General features: G+C 40.1%; 1 protein-coding gene across 7 annotated transcripts in view; it reads left to right on the forward strand.

The window, feature by feature from the left end:
• LOC128691368 (uncharacterized) overlaps nucleotides 1-25,374 on the forward strand; it is a 159,608-nt gene that overhangs the window by 15,178 nt on the left and 119,056 nt on the right. For 5 of the 7 annotated variants that reach the window (XM_070091558.1, XM_070091560.1, XM_070091556.1 and 2 more), the window contains exons 3-4: nucleotides 9,434-9,516; nucleotides 12,808-12,982. The exons of 1 other annotated variant lie outside the window; for it this stretch is intronic. In XM_070091558.1, coding sequence (XP_069947659.1) covers nucleotides 9,434-9,516; nucleotides 12,808-12,982 — 258 coding nt within the window. Of the gene's footprint in view, nucleotides 1-9,433; nucleotides 9,517-12,807; nucleotides 12,983-25,374 lie in introns of those variants that run through there. One more of the 7 variants, XM_070091563.1, reaches the window with a different exon arrangement.

The following is a 25,374-nucleotide window of genomic DNA, read 5'->3' on the forward strand; positions in this document are numbered from 1 at the left end:
TGCTTTACACTACAGTTTTTAAACTGCAACATTAACACCCCTCCTTCAGAGTGCAGGCACTGTACTTCCCATCTCCAGGACTCGAGTCCGGCCTGCCGGTTTCCCTGAACCCCTTCATAAATGTTACTTTGCTCACACTCCAACAGCACATCAAGTATTAAAAACCATTTGTCTCCATTCACTCCTATCAAACACGCTCACGCATGCCTGCTGGAAGTCCAAGCCCCTCGCACACAAAACCTCCTTTACCCCCTCCCTCCAACCTTTCCTAGGCCGACCTCTACCCCGCCTTCCTTCCACTACAGACTGATACACTCTTGAAGTCACTCTGTTTCGCTCCATTCTCTCTACATGTCCGAACCACCTCAACAACCCTTCCTCAGCCCTCTGGACAACAGTTTTGGTAATCCCGCACCTCCTCCTAACTTCCAAACTACGAATTCTCTGCATTATATTCACACCACACATTGCCCTCAGACATGACATCTCCACTGCCTCCAGCCTTCTCCTCGCTGCAACATTCATCACCCATGCTTCACACCCATATAAGAGCGTTGGTAAAACTATACTCTCAAACATTCCCCTCTTTGCCTCCAAGGACAAAGTTCTTTGTCTCCATAGACTCCTAAGTGCACCACTCACCCTTTTCCTCTCATCAATTCTATGATTCACCTCATCTTTCATAAATCCATCCACTGACACATCCACTCCCAAATATCTGAATACATTCACCTCCTCCATACTCTCTCCCTCCAATCTGATATCCAATCTTTCATCACCTAATCTTTTTGTTATCCTCATAACTTTACTCTTTCTTGTATTCACTTTTAATTTTCTTCTTTTGCACACCCTACCAAATTCATCCACCAATCTCTGCAACTTCTCTTCAGAATCTCCCAAGAGCACAGTGTCATCAGCTAAGAGCAACTGTGACAACTCCCACTTTATGTGTGATTCTTTATCTTTTAACTCCATGCCTCTTGCCAAGACCCTTGCATTTACTTCTGTTACAACCCCATCTATAAATATATTAAACAACCACGGTGACATCACACATCCTTGTCTAAGGCCTACTTTTACTGGGAAATAATTTCCCTCTTTCCTACATACTCTAACTTGATCCTCACTATCCTCGTAAAAACTCTTCACTGCTTTCAGTAACTTACCTCCTACACCATACACCTGCAACATCTGCCACATTGCCCCCCTATCCACCCTGTCATACGCCTTTTCCAAATCCATAAATGCCACAAAGACCTCTTTAGCCTTATCTAAATACTGTTCACTTATATGTTTCACTGTAAACACCTGGTCCACACACCCCCTACCTTTCCTAAAGCCTCCTTGTTCATCTGCTATCCTATTCTCCTTCTTACTCTTAATTCTTTCAATAATAACTCTACCATACACTTTACCAGGTATACTCAACAGACTTATCCCCCTATAATTTTTGCACTCTCTTTTGTCCCCTTTGCCTTTATACAAAGGAACTATGCATGCTCTCTGCCAATCCCTAGGTACCTTACCCTCTTCCATACATTTATTAAATAATTGCACCAACCACTCCAAAACTATATCCCCACCTGCTTTTAACAGCAGTAAGAATGATAACAAATTACCACTCCCACCAGCATACTCCACCAATTTTCAAAAGTCTGAATCTGGTCACCATTAAGAACATCCATACTTATTTGTGTGCCTACTACATACACAGAACAATACACGCAAATATAAACCCTCCACTCAAACTTCTCCTCACCAACCTAAACAGGACACATGACCACAACACAAGACACAGATCTCTTTTTGAAATACCTCGTGTCCATATCACACTGTAAAAACTCTATGCATATAAAGGGCCCCAAAATATGGAATTCATTACCAGAAGATATTAAAGTAACCCAGTCTGAAAATCAATTTAAGACTCTTCTCAAAAGCCACTTAATCACCCTAGACTAAATGCTAAATACTCAGTACACACTCACCTATGTACTCCCACATCATAACTGAAACAATCACTTTGAACCTTTTATCCATTGTTGACTGGAATATAATTGAATCATTGTTTTCACGAAAAGCATTTTCGAATATAAATATATCTTTGTATTATACAATTTTTGACTCGTTTATAATTAATATTTTACTGTACAATTATGAAATAATTACTATCCTACTGTACAACTATGATATACTCCTTAGTGTTAAGTACACTGTAAGCCAATAATGTTAAGGTGGCCCAAAATGCCTAGGCATAATAGAGGCTCTCTTTTTGCATTGCAACCCACTATTGTAAATACAAAATCTCAATGTACTGTTTGCAAAGACATAAAATAAAGTGCCTCCTGGTAATGGACAATGCTCCTGCTCATACTCACGACTTGCAAGAGCAAATTGCAGGGGAGTTTGGTTTCGTTAAAGTTAAATTTTTGCCTCCTAATACAACTCCTCTCCTCCAGCCCATGGACCAGCAAGTCATTTCAAACTTCAAAAAACTCTACACAAAAGCAGTGTTTCAGAAGTGCTTCGAAGTGACCTCAGACACTGAATTGACCCTAAGAGAGTTTTAGAAAGATGACTTCAATATGCTCAGTTGCATCAACCTTATAGGTAAGGCTTGGGAGGGAGTGACTTGCAGGACTTTGAACTCTGCTTGGAGGAAACTGCAGCCACAGTGTGTACAAGAGAGGGATTCTGAAGGGTTTGGGGCTAACCCTCAGGAGCCTATGCCAGTAGTGGAAGCTTTGTATCATTGGGGAAGTCCATGGGGTTGGAAGTTTGTGGTGAGGATGAGGAAGAGTTGGTGCAGAACGACGATGAAGACCTAACCACTGCAGACCTGCAAGAGCTTGATGTGCAACAGCAACAGCTCACAGCTCAGGAATGTGCTTCAGAGCAGGAGGAAGAGAGACGGAGGAAGTTGCCTTCGTCAAGGATTAAAGAAATGTGTACAATGTTTACAAAGGTGCAAGCATTTATGGATGAATTTTATCCTGTCACAGCTGTTGCAAGCTGTGTTGGCAACATGTACAATGACACTCTTGTGTCCCATATTAGGGAAATCCTAGGGGCACGTGAGAAACAGAGTTCTCTGGACAGATTTTTGGTGCAACAGGGGTCCAGTGACTCTCAAGCTGGTCCTAGTGGCATTAAAAAAACAAGAAGGGAGGTAACCCCAGAAAAGGACTTGTTATCTGAAGTCTTTATGGAAGGGGATTCCCCTTCCAAACAATAGGAAACCTGAATCTCCCCTGCTGCTGGCACATCACTCATTAACAACTCCACAATAAAGGTAAGTGGCATTTAATTATTGTTTATTTTGCATGTACCATTCGTTGCTGTGTAGGGAAATGTATATTTTATGTAAAAAAAAAATGATTTTGTTTAATACTTTTGTGTGTCTGGAATGGATTAATTGGATTTCCATTATTTCTTATGGGGAAAATTAATTTGGTTAAAGGCTAAATTGGTTAAAGGCTTGCTCTCTGGAATGAATTAAAGGTGTTAACTGAGGGTCCACTGTACTTCTGGCAGTTTGGGGGGGAGACAGATGATGATCAAACTAAATGCAAAGTATGTGGTTAGGCATATGGTCACTGTCTTGAACACTATGTGCTTAATTGTCAACTAATTGAGGAATACAGAGATAGACAGTATAATAACCTATGTGACATGTCAAGATATTAATGAAAATAAGATACCAGATATACTAAGCAAATTTTCTAAATTTGCTTGTAACAGATAAGTGAACTGTAGATCTTTCTTTCTTTCTTTCTTTCAACACACCGGCCGTATCCCACCGAGGTGGGGTGGCCCAAAAGGAAAAACGAAAGTTTCTCCTTTTACATTTAGTAATATATACAGGAGAAGAGGTTACTAGCCCCTTGTTCCCGGCATTTTAGTTGCCTCCTACAACACGCATGGCTTACGGAGGAAGAATTCTGTTCCACTTCCCCATGGAGGTAAGAGAAAATAAACAACAAGAACAAGAACTAGTAAGAAAATATTAGAAAACCCAGAGGGGTGTGTATATATATGCTTGTACATGTATGTGTAGTGTGACCTAAGTGTAAGTAGAAGTAGCAAGACATACCTGAAATCTTGCATGTTTATGAGACAGAAAAATGGACACCAGCAATCCTACCATCATGTAAAACAATTACAGGCTTCCGTTTTACACTCACTTGGCAGGACGGTAGTACCTCCCTGGGCGGTTGCTGTCTACCAACCTACTACCTATAAACTGTAGATATGTAGATTTAAATCCAAATGTACACCTGTTAACCCTTTTGGTTCCTAGTTCCTGGGCCTTTTGTGTATCCATGTACTCTTGTGCACCCATCCACAGGATGGATATAGGGTGCACAATAAACTAGCCACTTTGGTGGCAAAATCTAAATCTAAAATCTATTTAATGAAAAAGAGTGGAGTAGTTACCCAGTGAGAAAAGCAATGCAGCAAGTGAAAACAGACATGAAAAGAAAAAGAAAATTTAATAATAATAAAAAATGTACCACTGATTTTAATTAAGGAGACAAAACAGTCAATCATGGGAAGCTGAAGGCTATGTTATTAACACACGAGACTTATGAAACCAGTGGAATTAAATATTTAAAATACTGATCAAACTCAATAAAATAAACTCCAATCATGTCTTCAATTCCATTATGATGAACTGAAGGCTAAAATTTATAGGCTGTAGCTGGAGTGGGATATTTAAATTGTGTAAGGAATTTTCCATCAAAAGACGGGATCCATGCATTAACCCCTAAACCATGGGTAGTTTTTTAAAATCCCTTTATTTTTTCTGAGTTGTAGGGCATAGAAACAATAGTAACATTGAAAAGAAATTTAAGAAATTTTGAATTTTTATTTTTTCATTGTGTTAAAGGTTCATGAATTGAAAGTTAGTTTTTGCTGGCATTGAAATCATGCATCATGTTAACCTGTTTAAACAATCATACAGATAGATATACCTCATTAATACTACACTCACTTTAGAGTTCTTTGGTAATACAGCACTTTTTAATTGTATTCATGTTTATTATTTTCAGAATTTGCCATGCTCTTAAAGGGTTTTCAGCAGTTTTCAATTTTCTTTCACTTACTGTTTTTTACATTTGCATCATTTTTTTAGGCCTAGTACTATTGCACACTTAATAAATGATAGTGTAAACATGTTTTTAGGCTTCTATATGCACTGGTAATTGAAGAAAAGGCTGTGATTTATTTTAAGGCGATATTTGCTTTACGGCAGCAATCTGAAACCTAACCCACCATATTAGAGAGGTATGCATGTATTCTTTCTAATTTGGTTATTTTATTGTTTTTCATATTGAACCCTCTCATTAATGGACTAATAGGGGGGAGAGTATGTACAATATTGCTGATTGTCCTACAATTCTGAATTATTAAATTTTTCATGATCATTGATCATCCAGTTGTCTTCTGAACTACTGGACTTGGTCCACTAATGTAAAAGACAACTGAACACTTAAGAATATGGGTATTGTAGCCTGTAGTACTACAGTACAGTACAGTACAAAATGTGTAGTAATTTTATAGTACATACTGTACATAATTTACAGCAATTTTGATTACCTATTCGTGATGAAGAGATGAGATGTAAACTACCATGAGTCACTATTATTGATCATGGTAGTTTACACCTCATTGCTTCATCACGAATAGGTAATCAGAATTACTGTAAATTATATACAGTATGTACTATAAAATGATTATATATTTTGTATTGCACTGTAGTACTGCAAGTTACAATACCCATATTCTTAGTGTTCAGTTGTCTGAACACTAAGAATACCTTTTATTCTGCATCAGAGGAGCTGTAAAGCTCCACTAGCATCTACACTGAACTTTAACTTAGCATACCTTTGGCTAATCTTTTTAACATATCACTACAAACTGGCATAGTGCCTGATAAGTGGAAAATGGCAAATGTAATACCTATTTACAAGGCAGCTGACAGGTCCTTGGCTTCGAACTATAGACCAATAAGCCTTACCTCCATAGTGGGAAAATTTATGGAATCAATAATTGCCAAAGCAATTCATAGCCATCTTGACAGGCACAGATTGATTAATGATTCTCAACACGGTTTTACAAAGGGGCGTTCCTGTCTTAAGAATTTACTAACTTTTTTCACTAAGGTGTTTGAGGAGGTAGATCATAGTAATGAATATGATATTGTGTATATGGACTTCATTAACCCTTTGAGGGTCGACAGGCCCTCTCCGAAACTCGTTCTCAGGGTCGGCCAAATTTAAAAAAAAAAAAAATTATTTTTTCTTATGAAAAGATAGAGAATCTTTTCCCGATCATAAAGACACCAAAAGTTTGAAATTTGATAGAAAACTTACGGAATTATGCTCTCGCAAAGTTAGCGGTCTCGGCGATGTTTACGCATCGGCGATTTTGCCCACTTTGAGCCCCATTTTCGGCCAATTTCACTGTACTAGTCGACACAAAACATGAATATTTCGCTAGAACTCCATTTTTTCTATCGAATGGGTGCAAGAAACCACTCATTTATGAAATTCAACTATCCAGTACAGTGGTCAGAATTTAGCAATTTTGCCAATTTCACACAAATTTCAAAAGATGCCAATTTCCGAATAGGGTCCAGAATAAACAAGAAAGACATTCCTGGCACTAAAATGACATTTCCTCTAGTCATTATTCACGTCTCAAGGCCCCTCTTATATTCTTTTGCTTTCCACTTTGAATTTTTATTTTCACAAAAAATATAAGATTTACTGTTATGCAGACTACTGCATTAGTGTAAAAAATGGTATAAATATTATTGGTGCACTTGTGAAAGAATATTAGACTCACCAGTTGACGTGTATTGCACGCTTGGCACGATTTGTTTACTTTTGAAGTTTGGTAAAAATCGAACATTTCTGCTACTTTGAGCTCAATTTCAAGGCACCTTTCTTTGTAAAACCAGTCAAAATCATCTCTATTTCTGTAATATGTCTTCCATTCTATAAAATGAGACCAAGAAAACTAGAATACAACAATAAATACCATACGAAAATACACTGCAAAGTCGCTGATTTATTAAAAAAAAATGGTCAAAGTTTTTTTTTTCTCATTATGCACTGTGTGCTGCAGGATTTTTTTTAGACTGTGCACACTGACCACATAGACCCATTCTTTCATATGAAGGCCTACCAGCTTTCTCCCACTAGATTTGAGGCCGCTAGAATTTATGAGTACTAGTACGTCAAAAACCCCTACGCGTAAGACGTACTAGTACGACGAAAACCCTCAAAGGGTTAAGGCTTTCGATAGAGTTCCACACCAGAGGCTATTGAGGAAACTTAGGGCACACGGAATAGGAGGAGAAATTTTTTCCTGGGTAGAGGCATGGCTGACAAATAGACAGCAGAGAGTTTGCATAAATGGGGAGAAATCAGAATGGGGGCACGTCACAAGCGGTGTTCCTCAGGGGTCAGTGTTGGGCCCGTTGTTGTTCACAATTTACATAAACGATATAGATGAGGGAATAAATAGCGACATAAGCAAATTTGCTGATGACACCAAAATAGGCTGTCCAATTCATTCTAATGAGGACATTAGAGCACTCCAGGATGATTTGATTAGACTGACGCAATGGTCGGAGAAGTGGCAGATGCAGTTTAATATTGACAAATGCAAAGTTCTAAATGTTGGACAGTTAAATAACCATGCCACATATAAACTAAATAATGTACATCTTAATACTACCGATTGCGAAAAGGATTTAGGAGTTCTGGTTAGCAGTAACCTAAAACCAAGACAACAGTGCATTAGTGTTTGCAGTAAAGCTAACAGAATTCTTGGCTTCATATCTAGAAGTATAAATAATAGAAGTTCTCAGGTTGTTCTTCAACTCTATATATCCTTGATTAGGCCTCATTTAGACTATGCTGCTCATTTCTGGTCACCGTATTACAGAATGGATATAAATGCTCTGGAAAACGTACAAAGGAGGATGACAAAGATGATCCCATGTATCAGAAATCTTCCCTATGAGGATAGACTGAAGGCCCTGAATCTGCACTCTCTCGAAAGGCGTAGAATTAGGGGGGATACGATCGAGGTGTATAAATGGAAAACAGGAATAAATAAAGGGGATGTAAATAGTGTGCTGAAAATTTCCAGCCAAGACAGGACTCGCAGCAATGGTTTCAAGTTGGAAAAATTCAGATTCAGGAAGGATATAGGAAAGCACTGGTTTGGTAATAGAGTTGTGGATGAGTGGAACAAGCTCCCGAGTACAGTTATTGAGGCTAAAACGTTGTGTAGTTTTAAAAATAGGTTAGATAAATACATGAGTGGGTGTGGGTGGGTGTGAGTTGGACCTGACTAGCTTGTGCTGCTGGGTCTGGTACAGTGCTCCATCCTTGAGTGGGGATGACCAGACTGGGTGGGTCATTGGGATAATCCGGGGGGTGGGTCATTGGTCTAATCCGGGGGGGGAGACATGGACCTGCTCCGCATGGGTCAGTAGGCCTGTTGCAGTGTTCCTTCTTTCTTATGTTCTTATGTTTTGTTCTTAAGAACATAGTTTGCAAGTTTGTCCTTGCTTCTACAAATATCAAACACTGTTTATCAACACCCAATGGAAATAAGTCTCACTGTCAGTTTTTTTTGGGATTATCCTAGGTTCTCTACTCATATGCTGCTGTGTGATAATCTATGTAACTGCATTTGTGTATACCTGAATAAACTTACTTCCTGACATACCCGTGCCAGTGAGACGCCAGACTCAACCTTTAATAGTTCAAGTTTCTGCTTGACACTGAGAACCATGTGTTTCTTCTTGGCACTACTACTCGCTCTAGAAGTTATTGTTAATTGCTCTTTAATTAATATGTTAATAAAGTCGCAAAAAATGCTCTAAATCCAGGGAAAATTAGAGGCTGAATGAAGAGTGTATGCATGAGTGAGCACAAACTGGCATGGGTGACCTATGGCTCCGGAACAAGGAAAACAGACAGGTCTTGAATGTGACCTCTGGCCTGTACCAGACAAATGTCAGAGTCATTGAGCTTGATCTGATCTTTTCAGAAGACACCCAGACATTGATACTGCAGGTGAAATCCAGAATTATGGACTTTCCTGCATCCTGTCCGATACTTCTAATGGTTTGTCCAGTCAATTTTTTGTCCAGAATTGCTAAAATCCATTAATGAGTGGTCCTTTAATGAGAGGTTTTATTTTGTGTGTGTGTGTTTATTTATTTATTATTTATTTATTGTGTGTGTTGCTACCAGTTTAAGAGTTAAACTGATGTAAAGGTTCAGAACAGAACATTGTCTCTAGCAGTTATTAATTAATGGCTTATATTTTGTTCACTTTGTTTACATTTCTCTTAATAATATGCAACTTGATGTAATACAGAGTATTTTACTCTTCCACTGTTTTGCAGACCATGTTAGAACTATCTTCCAGACCATTTTGAAAGACCATGGAGGTGGCATTGCACTTGACAGTCTTTGTACAGAATATGAGGTAGTGATTTAATTATCTGTTTTTGCTTGCACTGTTGTTTTTCTAGAATTTCAGGGTAATATTTTCATATTTTCAATTTTTAAGTGTTATATCAATATGCATATTGTTTTAAAGGGTGAAATGTGATTTAACTATTTGTAATTATTGTATTTATTTGTAGAATTACAGGAGCAAAGCTAAGCTAGTTGTGTTCTGCCTTCAGTGTATATAGATAAATACAAATAGATATTCACATATAATTAATTATTATTATTAAGTTAATATTACTAAGTAAAATTATTTGGTAAAATTATTTTAAGATCATCTATATGGGGAAATGGAGAAGAATCTTTCCTCCCTAAGCCATGCGTGTCATAAGCAGCAACTAAAATGCCAGGAGCAAGGGGCTAGTAACTCCTGTATAAATTACTAAATGTAAAAAAAAGAAAGGTGAAGAGAGTGGTGAGAGAGTGCAAAAGGAGAGCAGATGAAAGAGTGGGAGAGGCACTGTCAAGAAATTTTAATGAAAATAAGAAACAATTTTGGAGTGAGTTAAACAAGTTAAGAAAGCCTAGGGAAAGTATGGATTTGTCAGTTAAAAACAGAGTAGGGGGAGTTAGTAGATGGGGAAAGGGAGGTATTAGGTAGATGGCGAGAATATTTTGAGGAACTTTTAAATGTTGAGGAAGAAAGGGAGGCGGTAATTTCATGCACTGGTCAGGGAGGTATACCATCTTTTAGGAGTGAAGAAGAGCAGAATGTATGTGTGGTGGAGGTACGTGAGGCATTACGTAGAATGAAAGGGGGTAAAGCAGCTGGAACTGATGGGATCATGACAGAAATGTTAAAAGCAGGGGGGGATATAGTGTTGGAGTGGTTGGTACTTTTGTTTAATAAATGTATGAAAGAGGGGAAGGTACCTAGGGATTGGCGGAGAGCATATATATAAAAGGAAAGGGGACAAAAGAGATTGTAAAAATTATAGAGGAATAAGTTTACTGAGTATACCAGGAAAAGTATACGGTAGAGTTATAATTGAAAGAATTAGAGGTAAGACAGAATGTAGAATTGCGGATGAGCAAGGAGGCTTCAGAGTGGGTAGGGGATGTGTAGATCAAGTGTTTACATTGAAGCATATATGTGAACAGTATTTAGATAAAGGTAGGGAAGTTTTTATTGCATTTATGGATTTAGAAAAGGCATATGATAGAGTGGATAGAGGAACAATGTGGCAGATGTTGCAAGTATATGGAATAGGTGGTAAGTTACTAAATGCTGTAAAGAGCTTTTATGAGGATAGTGAGGCTCAGGTTAGGGTGTGTAGAAGAGAGGGAGAATACTTCCTGGTAAAAGTAGGTCTTAGACAGGGATGTGTAATGTCACCATGGTTGTTTAATATGTTTATAGATGGGGTTGTAAAAGAAGTAAATGCTAGGGTGTTCGGGAGAGGGGTGGGATTAAATTATGGGGAATCAAATACAAAATGGGAATTGACACAGTTACTTTTTGTTGATGATACCGTGCTTATGGGAGATTCTAAAGAAAAATTGCAAAGGTTAGTGGATGAGTTTGAGAATGTGTGTAAAGGTAGAAAGTTGAAAGTGAACATAGAAAAGAGTAAGGTGATGAGGGTATCAAATGATTTAGATAAAGAAAAATTGGATATCAAATTGGGGAGGAGGAGTATGGAAGAAGTGAATGTTTTCAAATACTTGGGAGTTGACGTGTCAGCGGATGGATTTATGAAGGATGAGGTTAATCATAGAATTGATGAGGGAAAAAAGGTGAGTGGTGTGTTGAGGTATATGTGGAGTCAAAAAACGTTATCTATGGAGGCAAAGAAGGGAATGTATGAAAGTATAGTAGTACCAACACTCTTATATGGATGTGAAGCTTGGGTGGTAAATGCAGCAGCGAGGAGACGGTTGGAGGCAGTGGAGATGTCCTGTCTAAGGGCAATGTGTGGTGTAAATATTATGCAGAATATTCGGAGTGTGGAAATTAGGAGGTGTGGAGTTAATAAAAGCATTAGTCAGAGGGCAGAAGAGGGGTTGTTGAGGTGGTTTGGTCATTTAGAGAGAATGGATCAAAGTAGAATGACGTGGAAAGCATATAAATCTATAGGGGAAGGAAAGAGGGGTAGGGGTCGTCCTCGAAAGGGTTGGAAAGAGGGGGTAAAGGAGGTTCTGTGGGCGAGGGGCTTGGACTTCCAGCAAGCGTGCATGAGCGTGTTAGATAGGAGTGAATGGAGACGAATGATACTTGGGACCTGACGATCTGTTGGAGTGTGAGCAGGGTAATATTTAGTGAAGGGATTCAGGGAAACCGGTTATTTTCATATAGTCGGACTTGAGTCCTGGAAATGGGAAGTACAATGCCTGCACTTTAAAGGAGGGGTTTGGGATATTGGCAGTTTGGAGGGATATGTTGTGTATCTTTATAGGTATATGCTTCTAAACTGTTGTATTCTGAGCACCTCTGCAAAAGCAGTGATAATGTGTGTGTGTGGTGAAAGTGTTGAATGATGATGAAAGTATTTTCTTTTTGGGGATTTTCTTTCTGTTTTGGGTCACCCTGCCTCGGTGGGAGACGGCCGACTTGTTGAAAAAAAAAAAAAGAAAAAAAAAAGAAAAGCTTTTATTAGAAATTTAAGTGCCTTTCTGTATGTGGGTTCTGGTGAATCATTATAAGAATTACAGTACCCCAGAATTGTCTCCTCCCAATTAGTTCTGCTGACTTCCTTGCCACTGCCTAGCGAAGCAGGAATATTTGGTGTTGGAGATTTTGATTGGGATTATGCTTGGGTGTTATTTCTTGGTGCTTGTCAAAGTGCCCATTTAACAGGTTATGAGTGTCTTGTCTCAGTACTAAGGCTGTTTGTGTTCCCTCATTCTGTTTGACAGCTGCTGCCACCATGATTTAGGTGTAATGATGGTAGGTTTCCTATAATGGTTCTATACATCTGAAACATTAAATTTTGTAGTATTAAAACTACTGTGTAAAGTTTGACAAAACACGGATACATCCACGTTTTTCATATCAGCTTTTCCTACTAGTGTTCTTCTACTGACTGCCTACTGACAAAACCTGAAGGCCAGAAATGTGGCTAATTTCACTGAAAATTACCATATAAATTGAGGGAGACATACTAAGCTAAAAATGGCATAGAAGACCCCAAACTAATTAAGAGGAGGCAATTCTGGGGTGTTCTAATTTATTAATTTGTTTATGAAACCCTACACAGACAGTACTTTTCCAGATTTCAAAACAGCATTTACAACAGTTTCTTGTGTTAAATTTTACACTTTATAGCTTAAGACTGGCATGAAGTTGGATTTGTCTGAGCTGGGGTTTAATTCCATCCAAGACCTCCTGACTCACTTCACAGGCCTATTTAAAGTTATCAAGAAAAGTGAACAGCATTTTCTTCTATGTGATCCTTCCATCTCTGATCTCCAGCTTCTCAGAGATTCTCCTAATGAAGAAGGTACTGAATCTGTATATTTAAATTCTCTAGCTTCAAAATGAGGAGTGTAATCTTTACCTTTTATCTATCCATTAATTGATTGTTTACCAAGGTAGATTTTGCAAGCATTTTCTCTGAATTATATCAATATTTTCTTTTATTTTAAGAGATGGAATGAATGAGGTCAATAAGATAAAGTGTGTAATATGTAATATGTGTGTAAAAGAAAGGTGAAGAGAGTGGTGAGAGAGTGCAAAAGGAGAGCAGATGATAGAGTGGGAGAGGCACTGTCAAGAAATTTTAATGAAAATAAGAAAAAATTTTGGAGTGAGTTAAACAAGTTAAGAAAGCCTAGGGAAAGTATGGATTTGTCAGTTAAAAACAGAGTAGGGGAGTTAGTAGATGGGGAGATGGACGTATTAGGTAGATGGCGAGAATATTTTTAGGAACTTTTAAATGTTGAGGAAGAAAGGGAGGCGGTAATTTCATGCACTGGTCAGGGAGGTATACCATCTTTTAGGAGTGAAGAAGAGCAGAATGTAAGTGTGGTGGAGGTACGTGAGGCATTACGTAGAAAGAAAGGGGGTAAAGCAGCTGGAACTGATGGGATCATGACAGAAATGTTAAAAGCAGGGGGGATATAGTGTTGGAGTGGTTGGTACTTTTGTTTAATAAATGTATGAAAGAGGGGAAGGTACCTAGAGATTGGCGGAGAGCATGTATAATCCCTTTATATAAAGGGAAAGGGGACAAAAGAGATTGTAAAAATTATAGAGGAATAAGTTTACTGAGTACACCAGGAAAAGTGTACGGTAGGGTTATAATTGAAAGAATTAGAGGTAAGACAGAATGTAGGATTGCGGATGAGCAGGGAGGCTTCAGAGTGGGTAGGGGATGTGTAGATCAAGTGTTTACATTGAAGCATATATGTGAACAGTATTTAGATAAAGGTAGGGAAGTTTTTATTGCATTTATGGATTTAGAAAAGGCATATGATAGAGTGGATAGAGGAGCAATGTGGCAGATGTTGCAAGTATATGGAATAGGTGGTAAGTTACTTAATGCTGTTAAGAGTTTTTATGAGGATAGTGAGGCTCAGGTTAGGGTGTGTAGAAGAGAGGGAGAATACTTCCCAGTAAAAGTAGGTCTTAGACAGGGATGTGTAATGTCACCATGGTTGTTTAATATATTTATAGATGGGGTTGTAAAAGAAGTAAATGCTAGGGTATTCGGGAGAGGGGTGGGATTAAATTATGGGGAATCAAATTCAAAATAGGAATTGACACAGTTTCTTTTTGCTGATGATACTGTGCTTATGGGAGATTCTAAAGAAAAATTGCAAAGGTTAGTGGATGAGTTTGGGAATGTGTGTAAAGGTAGAAAGTTGAAAGTGAACATAGAAAAGAGTAAGGTGATGAGGGTATCAAATGATTTACATAAAGAAAAATTGGATATCAAATTGGGGAGGAGGAGTATGGAAGAAGTGAATGTTTTCAGATACTTGGGAGTTGACGTGTTGGCGGATCGATTTATGAAGGATGAGGTTAATCATAGAATTGATGAGGATAAAAAGGTGAGTGGTGAGCTTTTAAATCTCTGCACAAAATTCAATTTAAACCAGCAAATAATAGAGCCTACTAGACTGGAGAATACACTATACCTCATCTTCACTAACAATGATGATCTGATAAGAAATGTCACCATATCAAAAACAATATACTCAGATCACAACATAATTGAGGTTCAGACATGTATGCGTGGAGCCCCAGACCGACATAATGAGACTAGTCACAAGGGAGCATTCACCAAATTCAACTTCAATAACAAAAACATAAAGTGGGACCAAGTAAACCAAGTCCTAACCGATATAAGCTGGGAAGATATACTAAGCAACACAGACCCCAACTTATGCCTAGAACAGATTAACTCGGTGGCACTCGATGTATGCACAAGGCTTATTCCTCTAAGAAAAAGGAGGAGTAGATGTAAAATAGAAAGAGACAGGCGCTCCCTTTACAGGCGACGGAAAAGAATAACAGAGCGGCTAAAAGAGGTCAATATATCTGAAATGCGTAGGGAGACACTGGTCAGAGAAATAGCAAGCATCGAACTCAAGCTAAAGGAATCCTTTAGGAGTCAGGAATCGCGGGAAGAACTAAAAGCCATAAATGAAATCGAAAGAAACCCAAAGTATTTCTTCTCCTATGCCAAATCAAAATCAAGAACAACGTCCAGTATTGGGCCCCTACTTAAACAAGATGGGTCCTACACAGATGACAGCAAGGAAATGAGTGAGCTACTCAAGTCCCAATATGACTCAGTTTTTAGCAAGCCGCTAACCAGACTGAGAGTCGAAGATCAAAATGAATTTTTTATGAGAGAGCCACAAAATTTGATTAACACAAGCCTATCCGATGTTATCCTGACGCCAAATGACTTCGAACAGGCGATAAATGACATGCCCATGCACTCTGCCCCAGGGCCAGACTCATGGAACTCTGTGTTCATCAAGAACTGCAAGAAGCCCCTATCACGAGCCTTTTCCATCCTGTGGAGAGGGAGCATGGACACGGGGGTCGTCCCACAGTTACTAAAAACAACAGACATAGCCCCACTCCACAAAGGGGGCAGTAAAGCAACAGCAAAGAACTACAGACCGATAGCACTAACATCCCATATCATAAAAATCTTTGAAAGGGTCCTAAGAAGCAAGATCACCACCCATCTAGAAACCCATCAGTTACACAACCCAGGGCAACATGGGTTTAGAACAGGTCGCTCCTGTCTGTCTCAACTATTGGATCACTACGACAAGGTCCTAAATGCACTAGAAGACAAAAAGAATGCAGATGTAATATATACAGACTTTACAAAAGCCTTCGACAAGTGTGACCATGGCGTAATAGCGCACAAAATGCGTGCTAAAGGAATAACAGGAAAAGTCGGTCGATGGATCTATAATTTCCTCACTAACAGAACACAGAGAGTAGTCGTCAACAGAGTAAAGTCCGAGGCAGCTACGGTGAAAAGCTCTGTTCCACAAGGCACAGTACTCACTCCCATCTTGTTCCTCATCCTCATATCCGACATAGACAAGGATGTCAGCCACAGCACCGTGTCTTCCTTTGCAGATGACACCCGAATCTGCATGACAGTGTCTTCCATTGCAGACACTGCAAGGCTCCAGGCGGACATCAACCAAATCTTTCAGTGGGCTGCAGAAAACAATATGAAGTTCAACGATGAGAAATTTCAATTACTCAGATATGGTAAACATGAGGAAATTAAATCTTCATCAGAGTACAAAACAAATTCTGGCCACAAAATAGAGCGAAACACCAACGTCAAAGACCTGGGAGTGATCATGTCGGAGGATCTCACCTTCAAGGACCATAACATTGTATCAATCGCATCTACTAGAAAAATGACAGGATGGATAATGAGAATTTTCAAAACTAGGGAGGCCAAGCCCATGATGACACTCTTCAGGTCACTTGTTCTATCTAGGCTGGAATATTGCTGCACACTAACAGCACCTTTCAAGGCAGGTGAAATTGCCGACCTAGAAAATGTACAGAGAACTTTCACGGCGCGCATAACGGAGATAAAACACCTCAATTACTGGGAGCGCTTGAGGTTCCTAAACCTGTATTCCCTGGAATGCAGGAGGGAGAGATACATGATTATATACACCTGGAAAATCCTAGAGGGACTAGTACTGAACTTGCACACGAAAATCACTCACTACGAAAGCAAAAGACTTGGCAGACGATGCACCATCCCCCCAATGAAAAGCAGGGGTGTCACTAGCACGTTAAGAGACCATACAATAAGTGTCAGGGGCCCGAGACTGTTCAACTGCCTCCCAGCACACACAAGGGGGATTACCAACAGACCCCTGGCAGTCTTCAAGCTGGCACTGGACAAGCACCTAAAGTCAGTTCCTGATCAGCCTGGCTGTGGCTCGTACATTGGTTTGCGTGCAGCCAGCAGCAACAGCCTGGTTGATCAGGCTCTGATCCACCAGGAGGCCTGGTCACAGACTGGGCCGCGGGGGCGTTGACCCCCGGAACTCTCTCCAGGTAAACTCCAGTCTTATTCATAAGTCTAGTTGTAGATTCAGTATAACTTGTATTATTTTACTCAGAAAATCTGGTTTGTAAAATTACTCTCATCCTATGATTACAGACATAGATCCTGATGTAAACTTTTTACTAAATGAAATACACGAATCAAACAGTAACTGTAATTACTATACAGCAGACCAAGCAAAGACATTACTCAGTGTAAACAATAACATAACCATCTTTAACTACAATATCAGATCCTTGAGCAAACATTATGATGACCTCACAGCATTACTCAATTAACTTCATTCCAAAATATCAATCATCACACTCACAGAAACCTGGCTTAAGCCTGATATTACAGATGTCTATACCATTCCAGGCTACATGGCCATACACAACTGTAGAACAGACCAGCAAGGGGGAGGAACAGCTATATACTACTCAAATCAACTTGAATACATCGATAAATCCTGCACAAGGGATGATAAGATTTGATAAGATAAGATTTCGTTCGGATTTTTAACCCCGGAGGGTTAGCCACCCAGGATAACCCAAGAAAGTCAGTGCGTCATCAAGGACTGTCTAACTTATTTCCATTGGGGTCCTTAATCTTGTCCCCCAGGATGCGACCCACACCAGTCGACTAACATCCAAGGTACCTATTTGCTGCTAGGTGAACAGGACAACAGGTGTAAGGAAATGTGTCGAAATGTTTCCACCCGCCGGGAATCGAACCCGGGCCCCCCGTGTGTGAAGCGGGAGCTTTAGCCACCAGGCTAATACTAAGTTAATACTAAGAAGTAGTATATCATAGTTGTACAGAAGGCAGGTAATTATTTCATAGTTGTACAGTAGAATATTAATTATAAATGAATCAGAACTTGTATAATACAAAGATATACGTATTTATATTCTAAAATGCTTTTGTGAAAAACAATGATTCAGTTATATTCCTGTCAACAATGGATAAAGGGTTCAAAGTGATTGTTGAATTTATGATGTGGGAGTACATAAGTGAGTATGTGTGTATGAAGTATTTAGCATTTAGTCTAGGGTGATTAAGTGGTTTTTGAGAAGTCTTAAATTGATTTTCAGACCGGGTTACTTTAATATCTTCTGGTAATGAATTCCATATTTTGGGGCCCTTTATGTGCATAGAGTTTTTACACAGTGTGATATGGACACGAGGTACATCAAAAAGAGATCTGTGTCTTGTGTTATGGTCAAGTGTCCTGTTAAGGTTGGTGAGGAGAAGTTTGAGTGGAGGGTTTATATTTGCATGTATTGTTTTGTGTATGTAGTAGGTACATGAATAAGTATGGATATTCTTAACCTGTAAACCCATAAACGTAGGTGCCAGTGTTTACAAGCCAGCCAGTGCAGTCGCATCCATGCATACAATCAGTACATTTCATATTATCACAGCGTTTTTAGTGATTGTACCTGCAAAATAAGTCACTATAGACCCCAAGAAAGCTTCTAGTGCCAACCGTGCGGTAAAAAAGGTGAAAATTACTATGGAAATGAAGAAAGAGTTAATTGCTAAGTACGAAAGTGGAGTGCGTGTCTCGGAGCTGGCCAGGTTGTATACCAAACCCCAATCAACCATCGCTACTATTGTGGCCAACAAAACGGCAATCAAAGTAGCTGGTCTTGCAAAAGGTGCAAGTTTGTTTTTGAAACAGAGATCGCAAGTACTCGAAGATGTTGAGAGACTGTTATTGGTGTGGATAAACGAAAAACAGATAGCAGGAGATACCATCTCTTAAGCAATCATATGTAAGAAGGGTGGGAAATACGTACTACAGTACCACGGTCAGCTGCTGCTGCACCACAGCCAGCTGTTACTGCACCACCATCAGCTGTTGCTGCACCACAGTCAGCTGCTGCTGCACCACCATCAGCTGCTGCTGCACCATGGTCAGCTGCTGCTGCACCACGGTCAGCTGCTGCTGCACCCAGGTCAGCTGTTATTGAACCACAGTCAGCTGCTGCTGAACCACGGTCAGCTGCTGCTGCACCACGGTCAGCTGCTGCTGCACCACGGTCAGCTGCTGCTGCACCATGGTCAGCTGCTGCTGCACCACGGTCAGCTGCTGCTGCACCATGGTCAGCTGCTGCTGCACCACGGTCAGCTGTTATTGAACCACAGTCAGCTGCTGCTGAACCATGGTCAGCTGCTGCTGCATCACGGTCAGCTGCTGCTGCACCATGGTCAGCTGCTGCTGCACCATGGTCAGCTGCTGCTGCACCACCGTCAGCTGCTGCTGCACCACCGTCAGCTGTTGCTGCACCACAGTCGGCTGTTGCTGCACCACAGTGAGCTGTTGCTGCACCACGGTCAGCTGTTGCTGCACCAGTCAGCTGTTGCTAAACCACAGTCAGCTGCTGTTGCACCACAGTCAGCTGCTGCTGCACCACGGTCAGCTGCTGCTGCACCACGGTCAGCTGCTGCTACACCACCGTCAGCTGTTGCTGCACCACGGTCAGCTGTTGCTGCACCAGTCAGCTGTTGCTGAACCATGGTGAGCTGCTGTTGCACCACGGTTAGCTGCTTGTGCAGCACAGTCAGCTGCTGCTACACCACCATCATCTGTTGCTGCACCACGGTCAGCTGCTGCTGCACCAAAGTCAGCTGTTGCTTCACCACGGCCAGCTGTTGCTGCAACAGTCAGCTGTTGCTGAACCACGGTGACCTGCTGTTGCACCACAGTCAGCTGCTGCTACACCAGTCAGCTGTTGCTGAACCACGGTGAGCTGCTGTTGCACCGCGGTCAGCTGCTGCTGCACCACAGTCAGCTGCTGCTACACCACCGTCATCTGTTGCTGCACCACGGTCAGCTGCTGCTGCACCAAAGTCAGCTGTTGCTGCGCTACGGTCAGCTGTTGCACCACTGTTAGCTGGTCCTAGTGGCATTAAAAGAAGAAGGGAAGTTACCCCGGAAAAGGACATGCTACCTAAAATCCTAATGGAAGGGGATTCCCCTTCTAAACATTAACAATTTCCACACACTCCCCTCCTCCCATCCCATCAATCATCACCAGATCTTCAATAAAGGTAAGTGTCAGTGTGTGTGTATTAAAATTAATATTTCATGTGGTAAAATTTTTTTTTTCATACTTTGTGGTGTCTTGCATGGATTAATTTGATTTCCATTACTTCTTATGCGGAAAATTAATTCACCTTACGATAATTTCGGCATACGATGAGCTCTCAGGAACGGATTAATATCGTAAGGTGGGGGTCCACTGTATATGCTTCTAAACTTTTGTGCTCTGAGCACCTCTGCAAAAACAGTGATTATGTGTGAGTAAGGTGAAAGTTTTGAATGATGAAAGTATTTTCTTTTTGGGGATTTTCTTTGTTTTTGGGTCACCCTGCCTCGGTGGGAGACAGCCGACTTGTTAAAAAAAAAAAAAAATGGTGTTTGTCCAGATATGGTCTATTAAGGAGATGCTTGTCTCGGTGATTCTTGTAGGTTTAGATATTGCTGGTAGCAACAGGCAGTTGCTCACTGCGTTTGTGAATTTGGTTACTTGTGGGTCCTGGTCATGTAGTATGTTTGTTGAAATCTCCTGTTAGTAGTAGGTGGTCTTTATTCATGTGTGCATCAGTAATAATGTTTCCTAGTTTTTCACTAAAGTGGTAAATGTTTGACTGTGGTACTCTGTAGATGTTTATAACTGTGAGGGGTTTTGCAGGTCTTTTGATTTAAATTTGACTGTGATATATTCTCCATGTTCGTTCCATGTGCAAGATTTATTGATACATTTGAGTTGATTTGAGTAATATATAGCTGTTCCTCCCCCTTGCTGGTCTGTTCTACAGTTGTGTATGGCCATGTAGCCAGGAATGGCATAGACATCGGTAATATCAGGCTTAAGCCAGGTTTCTGTGAGTGTGTTGATAGATATATTGGAATGAAGGGAATTGAGTAATGCAGTGAGGTCATCATAATGTTTGCTCAAGGATCTGACATTGTAGTTAAAGATGGTTGTTATTTATTTATACAAGTAATGTACAAGGTATATAAGTCTAGCTGACATCAGTGACATAATACTATATAGAAAGCCCCTTTTTATGCAGAACATTTTGGGCAAATTAGGTAAATTTTCCCAAGATGTGATCTGCTCTAGTCGACTAACACCCAGGTACCTATTTTACTGATAGGTGAACATGGACACTGGGTGTCTTAAGGAAACACATCCAGGTGTTTCCACCCATACTGGGGATCAACCCCCCAGACCTCAGTGTGTGAGCTGAGCGCACTAGCAATTGAGCAACTTGTTTTACATTATTTTGGTTTGAAATGTTATTAATATTGCTGTGGTAATTCTTCCTAATAGCTAAAGTATGATGTCACAGTAAGACTTCCCTCAAATACCTCAGGTCTTTACATCAACATTAAGAAGCAGTTAAAATATATTTTTTATTGGGAGATCTTTTGTATTGGTTTGGGTCTTCTTTATGTACAGTAGACCGCCAGTAGTTACGTTCCTGAAAACACCATGTTAGGCAAAACTGTGTAAGACAAACTGAAGAACATATGGAAAAAATAGGGTTGCATTCCTGGGAGCCCCCAAAAAGCCAAACAGATTGTTTTTAGACCAACAGATCTTACAAAAATAAAAGTGAATATATAATTGTAGTTCATTGTCATGATATGTTACTGCTTAAGACTACAAATGCAATAGAAATAACAGTATTTCTTACCTTACCTTAAATTGTGGGTAATGGTGTTTGTGGATGATTTTGAAGAGTGGATATGCATGGTGTGGCCCTACTGGGCTGAGGTGGATGGTTGTTAGTTGTCGACAGAAGTGGATGGTAGAGGTTCTAGTACTAAAGTTGATGGCTGTACAGGAGTGTGCATAAATTCTGTAATGGATCTCTGGGCTCTTTTTACCCTGCAGTACATTATATAGCTGACAGTAAGGCATCATCAGCTGGTCTAAACCCTGTTTCAAAGCGCTGCTTTTAGATTTGTCAGGGTCCTCTTCAGTGAAAAAGTCTGCTAGTTTAGCAACATCATGGAACTGTTCATATAACTGCTGCAATGTTAACTGTTTTTCTTCAGGTTCTTCTTCATCTGCTTCTGTTATGTGCCTTCCTTGTATCTGTGCATCAAGCTCTGTCAACATTTCCTCTGGACTCCTGTCTTCATCATCATCATCTTCTAAGAGTTCATTCACATCTTCATTCATATCTTCAAAACCATCACCTGGTAATATCCTTGCCATCTGTACAATTTCCTGAACCTGACTCTCAAACAAGGGAAAACTAGTGAGAGAATTAACTACAGAAGGCCATAACTTTCCTCAGCCTGCATTTAATGTTGATTGGGTCACTTCATTCCATGCACTTCTAGCATAGCTGATGGCATCTGCAGTGTTAAATTTATTCCAGAAGCTTGGTACTGCCAAGTTGGTGTCAGAGTCTATTGATGCAACTAGTTTTTTATAACTTTTTTTTGTAGTTACACTTGAATGACTTAATAACTCCCCGATCCAGTGGTTGAATTAGAGATGTTGTATTTGGAGGTAAAAATGCAACTTTTACATGTGGAGTCACATCCAGCCAAGCTTGTGGATGAGTACGGGAATTATCAAGAATGAAGAGAGCCTTGAATGCAAGGTTCTTGATGTGCAGGTAAAACTTGACTTCAAGAATAAACTGATGCTTAAACCAGTCAATAAATATTTCCTCTGTCATCCATGCTGACTTGTTTGACCTCCAAATTGCTGGTAAGGTGTTATCATCTACAACTTTCAAAGCACGAGGATTCTTAGAGTGGTAAATAACCGCGGGCTTACACTTGAAGTCACCTGATGCATTACCACAAAGGAGCAAGGTGAAGCAATCCTTTCCTGCCTTGAAGCCTGGTGCACTTTTCTCTTGCTGACTGATATAAGTTCGTGTTGGCATTTTCTTCCAAAAACACTTGTCTCATCAGCATTAACCCTTAAACGGTCCAAACGTATATATATACGTCCACCTGCGCAGCGCCCCGAATATTTTGATTTTTTTTTTTTATAGAAAAAAGAGCACATTTTTTAAATGTTTTAGCATAAAAAAAAATTAGGGTCAGTACTTACCGAGATATGAGGCCGAGAAGTTGGCAATGGATGCTCATATGACAGCAACGTGGAGTCCTGCCGCTTGCAGACGTGTTGCCGATATACCTTTTTTTTTTTATTTTTCATATTATTTTATGGAATTTTTATGTTCTGATAGTTACAATTTGTACTAGTTCTTGTCATTTTATAACCAATCTTTGTTCTGACACTAGTATTAGGTACTGAAATTGTACTCAAAGTGTCACAAACACACTGACAGGTGGACATTTACACCTGCCTTGGTCATTTACTATTGTCTTGGAATATATACAAAGTATTTATATGCCCCAGCAATGTTTTGGATATGTGGAAGTATATAATAATAATAAGGAAGAGGGGGAGGAGAAGGAGGAGAAGGAGGAGGAGGAGGAGGAGGAAGAGGAGAAGGAGGAGGAGGAGGAGGAGGAAGAGGAGAAGGAGAATGAGGAGGAGAATGAGGAGGAGAAGGAGGAGAAGGAGAATGAGGAGGAGAAGGAGGAGGAGGATGAGGAGAAGAAGAAAAGGTAGAAGAAGAAGGAGGAGGAGAAGAAGAAAAGGGAGGAGAAGGAGGAGGAGGAGGAGGAGGAGGAGAAGGAGAAGGAGGAGGAGAAGGAGAAGGAGGAGGAGAAGAAGAAGAATGAGAAGGAGAAGAAGAAGGAGAAAGAGAAGAAGAAGGAGGAGGAGGAGGAGGAGGAGGAGAAGGAGAAGGAGAAGGAGGAGGAGAAGGAGAAGGAGGAGGAGGAGGAGGAGGAGGAGGAGGAGGAGGAGGAGGAGGAGGAGGAGGAGGAGGAGGAGGAGAATAATAATAATAATAAGTAATAATAATAATAGGTAATAATAATAATAGGTAATAATAATAATATGTAATAATATGTTCCCTTGAAGCATGAAAAACAATGTCCACCCCTCTGACAGTGACAAGATAAGGGGAGATAACATTTGATAAGAGATGACATTTGATGAGCGTAAACGAGGGTGGGGGAGGGTGCAGCTGATAAGAAAAGATTAGATGACCATCCCCCTCGCTTTGTTTTTACTTGTACACTAACATTTCTGTCTATTTGCCTGCCAAGCTCCCTGTCTATCTGTCTAGCTCTCTGTCTCAGAGAGAACCACAAGACTGTATCATCACTTTTACTCACATCTTCAAGCAGAGTATAGCACTTTGTCTGGATTTTTGGGTTATCCTAGGTAATTTATACTACGTATACTTGTATTTATGTGTACCTGTGAGACAGAGATAGACAGATTGAAAGAGATAGACAGAGACAAAGGCAGATAGACAAAGCCAGAGACAAATATACAGAGACAGATAGACAAAGAGACAGATGGAGACAGAGACAGACAGACACAGATAGACAGAGACAGATAGAGATAGACAAAGACAGAGACAGATAGAGACAGAGACAGATAGAGACAGACAGAGATAGACAAAGATAGACAGAGATCGACAGACCCTAAACTTGGGGTTAACATCACTTTCCTGTTAAAAGAGGAGTGTTAATATGACATTACATCAGTGAATCCTTGGTGTTTGCAGCGCTGTTTGCTCTAGCTGGTGCTCAATTTAACTGGCGCTCCCACAAGGTACTAAGTGGTCCCAGATTTTTTTAATACTGCCACACCTAGTGTTAAGACCAATTCTATGATGACCAGGCATCTCAGGCCAATCGTGCCAAATTTGGAGGCAGGAAATATAAAACGTATATATATGTTTGAGGCGCTATGCACGTGAACGTATATATTTGGACCGTTTAAGGGTTAAACACTTGACATGGCTCGTAGCCACCCTCAGAAATAATTTCATACAAATCAGCAGGGAAATTACTTGCTTCTGTATGATCAGCTGAAGCACTTTCACCAGAAAGCTTAATACTATATAACTTATTATGCAACTTAAAGTTATGGAACCAACCTGTGCTAAACATAAACTCTTTTTCAGGCCTTCCTTCTTTATCACACACTGCAGGGGATGGTGGTAGAGACCCCATTGACCCAATGGTCTAACCCACAACTAAGCAGAGTGTATGTATCCCACGGGCAAAGTGTGCTCCAGATTTTTTCCCCTCCGGCAAACTGAACCATGTTAAGTTAATTTTATGAAGTGTTAAGCAAAATATGCTGGAATTCTTCAATCGTGCTATAAACAAAACGTGCCACACAAAACAGTGTTAAATGACAGTCTACTGTACATTTATTTTGTCTTTTTTTTTAATACCTTGATTATTTCCTCAGGGAGCAAGGGGC

Source organism: Cherax quadricarinatus, chromosome 36, assembly GCF_038502225.1.
Source record: "Cherax quadricarinatus isolate ZL_2023a chromosome 36, ASM3850222v1, whole genome shotgun sequence".
NCBI lineage: Eukaryota > Metazoa > Arthropoda > Malacostraca > Decapoda > Parastacidae > Cherax > Cherax quadricarinatus.